General features: G+C 44.2%; 1 protein-coding gene across 1 annotated transcript; it reads left to right on the forward strand.

Moving 5' to 3' along the window:
• The first annotated feature begins 52 nt into the window (after positions 1-52).
• Positions 53-1,984, forward strand: MOCS3 (molybdenum cofactor synthesis 3). Its single transcript, XM_003787699.3, has one exon. It carries the CDS (start codon positions 76-78, stop codon positions 1,456-1,458), a length of 1,383 nt encoding a protein of 460 aa, XP_003787747.1. The 5' UTR covers positions 53-75; the 3' UTR covers positions 1,459-1,984.
• Positions 1,985-6,724: the final 4,740 nt, after the last annotated feature.

Genomic DNA, 6,724 nt, shown 5'->3' on the forward strand with positions numbered 1-6,724 from the left:
GTTTATCCCAGTCGCTAGGCGACAATAAGCCGGAAACGGAAATGCCTTTCCTGACAATTTCCGGAAGAGGTCACCATGGCTGCCAGAGAGAAGGTACTGGCCTTACAAGCTGAAGTTGCCCAACGTGAGGAGGAATTGAGTTTCTTGAAGCAGAAGCTGGCGGCGGCTCTTTTGGCGGAGCAAGAACCACCGCTAGAACATCTGGATCCACTGTCGCCGCTGCCGCCGAAGGCCGCCCTCTCCCGAGATGAAATTCTGCGCTATAGTCGGCAGCTAGTTCTGCCTGAGCTGGGCGTGCACGGACAGCTTCGCCTGGCGACCGCATCCGTGCTTATCGTGGGCTGCGGTGGGCTCGGTTGTCCACTGGCGCAGTACCTGGCAGCAGCCGGCGTGGGTCGCCTTGGCCTCGTGGACTACGACGTGGTAGAGATGAGCAACCTGGCCCGCCAAGTGCTTCATGGCGAGGCACTGGCCGGCCAGGCCAAGGCCTTTTCAGCTGCCGCCTCTCTGCGCAGGCTGAATTCTGCAGTGGAGTGCGTGCCCTACGCCCAAGCCCTTACGCCAGCCACAGCTCTAGACCTGGTTCGCCGCTATGATGTGGTGGCCGACTGCTCTGACAATGTGCCTACTCGCTATCTGGTTAACGATGCATGTGTGCTGGCCGGTCGCCCTCTTGTGTCTGCCAGCGCCTTGCGCTTCGAGGGCCAAATCACAGTCTACCACTATGACGGTGGGCCTTGCTATCGCTGCGTATTCCCGCAACCACCCCCAGCTGAGACAGTGACCAATTGTGCGGATGGCGGGGTGCTCGGTGTCGTGACTGGTGTCCTTGGCTGCCTGCAGGCGCTGGAAGTGCTGAAAATCGCTGCGGGTCTGGGCCCCTCTTACAGTGGCAGGATGTTGCTCTTCGATGCCCTCCGAGGGCATTTCCGTTGTATTCAGCTCCGGATCCGGAGGCCTGACTGTGCTGCTTGCGGTGAGCGGCCCACTGTGACTGACCTGCAAGACTATGAAGCCTTTTGTGGCTCCTCAGCCACCGATAAGTGCCGCTCCCTGCAGTTACTGAGCTCGGAGGAGCGGGTTTCTGTCACCGACTATAAGCGACTTCTGGATTCTGGGGCACCTCACTTGTTGCTGGACGTCAGGCCCCAAGTGGAAGTGGACATCTGTTGTTTGCCTCATGCCCTGCACATCCCTTTGAAACATTTGGAACGGAGGGATGCAGCGAGCTTGAAACTTTTAGGAGAAGCCATCGGGGAAGGGAAGAGGGACACACAGCCAGGGGCTGCTTTTTCCATTTATGTTATTTGCAAACTAGGAAACGACTCCCAGAAAGCTGTGAAGATCCTCCAGTCCTTAACAGAAGCCCACGAGTTAGACTCTTTAACAGTTAGGGATGTTGTGGGGGGCCTCATGGCCTGGGCTGCCAAAATTGATAGAACATTTCCACAGTACTGAGATGACAAGAATAGTCTGAGAAAGCTGTGAATTGCCATAACACATCAAAGATTATTTATGTACATTTTTTCAGTAATATAGAGAAGAGCCTGGGATTCTACGTTGTTTGTGAATTCATCGGCTCCATTTTTTACAAGGAGCTTTTCGATTGTAATGTGTTAGATGACTGGCTTAGTAATATGCTGAATTATATTAATACTGTTTCTGAGAACTGCCATGTGTTTTTAGCAGTTGCAGGATGCCTTGAAATGTAAGATGTAAAGTGACAGAATTTTGTGTTTTAAACTGCAGATGATTTGCCTGTCCTGCCTTTTTCCACCTGCTTCAATCAAAAGACTCTTAATCATTCATCTTATACTTGGAATTAAGACGTCATAAACTTACTCTTACTAGATTGATCACAGGTGATATACTCAAGGTCATTTCATTGTTTAGTAATATATTCATCGGGTCTTTTTTCTACTTTAAATGATAGAGTATATCCTATCAGAAATAAGTGTTTAATATGTCAGTTGTGTTAATTATCTGGGAAGTGGTCATTCTATTTAACATTTTGAATTAATATCAAAATGAGATCTTTACAAAATAAATGTTTGTAGTCTGTTGTTTTCCCTTATAAATTGTTTATGTTTTGTTAAAGTTAGCTTCAAGCTCCACCGTACGTTTACACATAAAACACTTTCTAAACAACTCAGCGCCAGTAGCACAGTGGTTACGGTGCCAGCCACATACACCAAGGGTGGTAGGTTTGAGTCCAGGCCAGCTAAACAACTGTAACAAAAAACATAGCTGGGTGTTGAGGCGGGCGCATGTAGTCCCAGCTGCTTAGGAGGCTGAGGCAAGAGAATCACTTAAGCCCAAGAGTTTGAGGTTGCTGTGAGTTGTGACTCCACGACACTCTACCCAGGGCAACATAGTGAAACTCTGTCTCAAAACAAAACAAAACAAAACCAACTTCTAAAGTATATACTGTGATTTTGCTTGCTTTGGAATCTTCAAGTCCAAGTCAGAACATTTAATTTGTCTTTTCTATTTTGATTTACTCTTTTATTCCAGTTTTTATGTTTTACTTAGGACATGAAATGGCAGGTAATCTCTCTAACTTCTGATGTATGCAATAAGTTTATAAGTAAACATTTGGTATGTGAGTATATCAGTGGCCAGTTGAAGAACTATTGGCCTGTCAAAAAGAGGTCTTTGCTTTCTAGCTATTTGCTGTCAGGAGGCCTGTAATTGCCAAAATTTTTTTAAGAGAAGCAAAAATCACAACTGTGAAATCTATCTTTGGCAACAAATTTTTTTTTTTCAAGCTTAAAAGCGTGGGCCAGATGAAACCCACTGCAGACCTTATTTACTTACGGTTTGCAACCTCTGATGTAGACTTTATTAGAAAAGGGTAGTATTGTTTAATCAAAAATGAGGTTATATATCACTTTTTAAGTGTGAAACATGGTAACTCATTCTTTGAAGGGGCATCCTTTATAGTATACCTAGCTCTGTTATAAAGATGGAGCAGGTTTCTTATGACGGCTTTTTCCAAGGACTTATCTAAGTAAATGGGGGACCTAGAGTGAAGAACAAAAATGATTGGGCTGTGTCTTTCAACTCCTTATTCCAAGGGAAGTTGGTTCTGATTCATATCAGGAAGCAGTCAAGTAGATAGACATAGGAACTATTTCATATTGTGAAGTCTGTTGTCCTAAGGTTAGTTGAGATAGTTCCTGCAAATCTGGCTGTTGCTGACAACAGAAGCTGACTCTGTTAAGTGGGAAAGGGATTATTAAATGATAAGAATCGCTGTTGAGAATTTTGGGGACAGACTCAAGGCTTCCAAGAGTGATGCCTAAAATCATGCTGTTAGAACTGGCCTCATGAGACGCTGTCCTGTGCTGTTCCATGAAGTGCTGGAGGAAATTGCCACCACAAATCCCACTTGACCTGGTCCCCCCTGCCCTCTCAGAGAGCCCAACACTTCAGCCATAGCCCTTGTAGCAAGAAGCAGAGCCACCTTACATTGTTCTTTTCTACATTAGCCTTAGGATGGTGTCTGGTAGGGCAGAGTCTAGTCACGCGCATATGTCTGAGCTGCAAGAAAGGCCAGGGATTTTGAGTTTTGATGTCTATATAGAGAGGCAGAACTTATGATGAAGTATTTCCCCAAATAGTGAAAGATTTTCCAAAATACAGGCTGTTAAGAATATGAGAAGATACCCCAAGATACATAACTCAGATCCCTTTTAGTATTTGAAATTCTGTTGTCTCAGGATTGTGGCTAGGTTTTTGTATTTAGGTAGGGTTTGAACTTGATTTTTTTTATCCTTTTCATTTAACAAACATCAGATGTCTTCCATGTCCTAGTTATTCTAAGCTCTGAGATAAAAATAAAAGATTCCTATTTAAATGAGGAACATAAGTAAATTAGTGGTAAGTGCCCTAAAAAGAAATGAATCTGATATATTGGGGTGGGGAAGGAGGATCTATCTTGGTTAGGTTAATTAAGGAGGACTCTTCAGAGACGACGTTGAAAACAAAACCTGAATGGTGGGAAGGAGTCAGTTAAAAAGGTCTGGAAAAAAATTTTATACTGGGAGAAAAGTATGAAGACCCTAAGAATTTTCAAGGAACCTCAGAGGCAAGTTTGGTTGAGAACAATTAGGGAGAGTGGGACAGGGTGAGGTTTGAATGGTTGGGAACAGGTTGTGTAGGATGCAAACCATAAGAGTTTGGTTTTTATCCTAAGTAAAATAATAGCTGACATTTACTGAGTACTTACTATGTTCTTTGGGATTTGAATCCAGATGCCTCTGGCAGAGGAGCCCATGCCCTAAGCTGCAGTGCTTATATTGACACTGAGTGAAACTTTGTAATCGCTTTCTATGTTTCCATGGCTGAAAAACAATGTATACACTGATGATCATGGAACAGAAAGAGCTTATATTCCAGATACAGTAGAAATGTCCTGTGATAACATTTGGTATGAAGACTTGTGTCTCCAAGGGAAACCCCAGGATGACATCTTGAGGAGCCCTCTGACATGGACATGTTACATAGTCATGTCAAGTTCAAGTTTGTAATGAGCAACTTAGGTCAAGGACAGTGAGAAGTGGAATCTCAACCAGTAAATGGAAGGGTTGCCAAGGGAGGGAGGGAGCATTAAGAAAAGGATATTAAGCCTCTTGAGAGGGGTCTGTTTACCCCCAAGCTTGTTTGTTTTTTTAATTAGCTGCTCCTTCAGAGAAAAGGGTCCTCTTAGAGTCCCCATGTGCTTGAGGTCAGGTACATGACCCAGTTTGCTCTACTCAGATTTCTTCTGTAGGTTGAATCTTCTCAAGGTTCCATGTTTATGACAAGGTAGCACGGTCCAGGTAAAAGTAAAATGTTGTCATTTGCAATCCTGCAGCTGCATTAAGCTCCAGGATCGTAAAACAAAAAACAAAGCTCCAGGATCATTCTGGACTCAATTTGGAAAATCAAGAGAACTACTATGATGTGGGAGAGGGAAAGTATTTCACAGATAAAATGGTAAAAGGGATTAATTCATACCTTTGATAAACTATAATTTCTGAAGCACTCAGAACGTGGGAGAAAAGTCAACTAAACCAGCCCAGAATTTGGGTGATAAATAGAATATCTTTTCTATCTACCTATGTATATTTTATTATAACATTTTCCTCCTTTTCCTTCTTGGGGGAAGCCCTCTGACAACTTCTTGGGGACACCTTGGTTTAAAAGGTGGCAGAGAAGGGTGATATTGATAGAAGATGTCTTGGGCATGATTTTTTAAAAAAAATTAGTATTCTATCCAATGCTTCTGGATGAGGGAGGCCTTAAATGAATTGGAATTTAACAGAAAGACGTTCAGTCAAGTTGAAAAACTTGACTCTTAAGTACAACAAGACTCCTGAGCAGGGCTTGCCATGTGTAAGAGCAAAGTGAAGCAGTGCTTTTAGGCATTTTAGACGTCTCCTGCTGAGACAGACTGTTGCCTGTCTAACAGCCTCCTCAAGGAGCTCCCACCTGCTTCCTCGCTAGCGGGTCTGAAAATGTCAGAGGCTTTCCTCTAGCCCCCACTGCAGATTCCGAAGCACCTATGCATCTAAGCCATTTCTACCTCCGAATATCGTTTGAATCTATCTACTTTTCACCATCTCCACTGCATATTGCATCCTAATCAAGCTATCTCTGTCAAATATATAGCTTTTTGGGAAATATATACACCCAATATTAATCACAACGCCCGGCTATTTCTTGGTTGCAGCCGTCAGTGTTGTTTGGCAGGTCCGGGCTGGATTCGATCCCGCCACCTTAGGTGTATGTGGCTGGCACCTTAGTCACTTAAGCCACAGGTGCTGAGCCAAGTTTCCAGTTTGTTTTCTTTTATCTATTAGAACTAGAACTTGAGTGATAGAGAACAGGCAATGGGGAAGCCATTCAGGTCATGCTAGGGAAACACAAATGTTTCATTCAAGAAATATGTAATGGGGTTCAGTGCCTGTAGCTCAGTGATTAGGGCAGAGGCCACATGCACCAGGGCTGGTGGATTTGAACTGGGCCAGGGCCTGCTAAACAACAATGACAACAATAACAAAAAAAATAGCCAGGTATTGTGGTGGGCACCTGTAGTCCCAGCTGCTGGGAGGCTGAGGCAAGAGAATTGCTTAGGCCCAAGAGTTTGAGGTTGCTGTGAGCTGTGATGCCATGGCACGCTACCCAGGGTGACATAGTGAGATTCTGTCTCAAAAAAAAAAAAAAAAAAGAAATATTTATTTGGCATTAGGAATGAGCAAGACAGCCATGAAGAAGGCAGACGTGGCTTCTGTTGGCACGGGCTTACATTCTAGTGGAGAAGAGAGAAGACAGATAATCAATTACAAAACGTGATTCCATGAAAAAGAAGGATAGCCAGACAAGACCTCTGATAAAGGACCGTTTAAGCTGAGAAGCCTGAAAGAGATTGCAGCAGCCCTGAGACAAGTTGGGGAGAGCATTCCAGGTAGCAGGAACAAGCAAGTGCAAAGGCCCTGAGGCTGGAAGGAGCACCCTGAGTTGGAAGACACAGAGAAACCGGGGAAGACTGGAGCGGTGTGAATGGGAGGGAGGAGAAGGCAGGGATAAGGTCCTGCAAAGCACTGTGGGCCGAGCTGAGGAGTCTGGATCTTATTCTAAGGGAAGTGGAAAACCATGGAAGGGTTTTAAGAAGGAGGATGCTGTGATCTTGTTTATAGATTTTAAAGACTCCTCTGGCTGCTTTGTGAAAAGGGGATAT

Source organism: Otolemur garnettii, unplaced genomic scaffold (genome assembly GCF_000181295.1).
Source record: "Otolemur garnettii isolate 467f Iridium unplaced genomic scaffold, OtoGar3 scaffold00023, whole genome shotgun sequence".
NCBI lineage: Eukaryota > Metazoa > Chordata > Mammalia > Primates > Galagidae > Otolemur > Otolemur garnettii.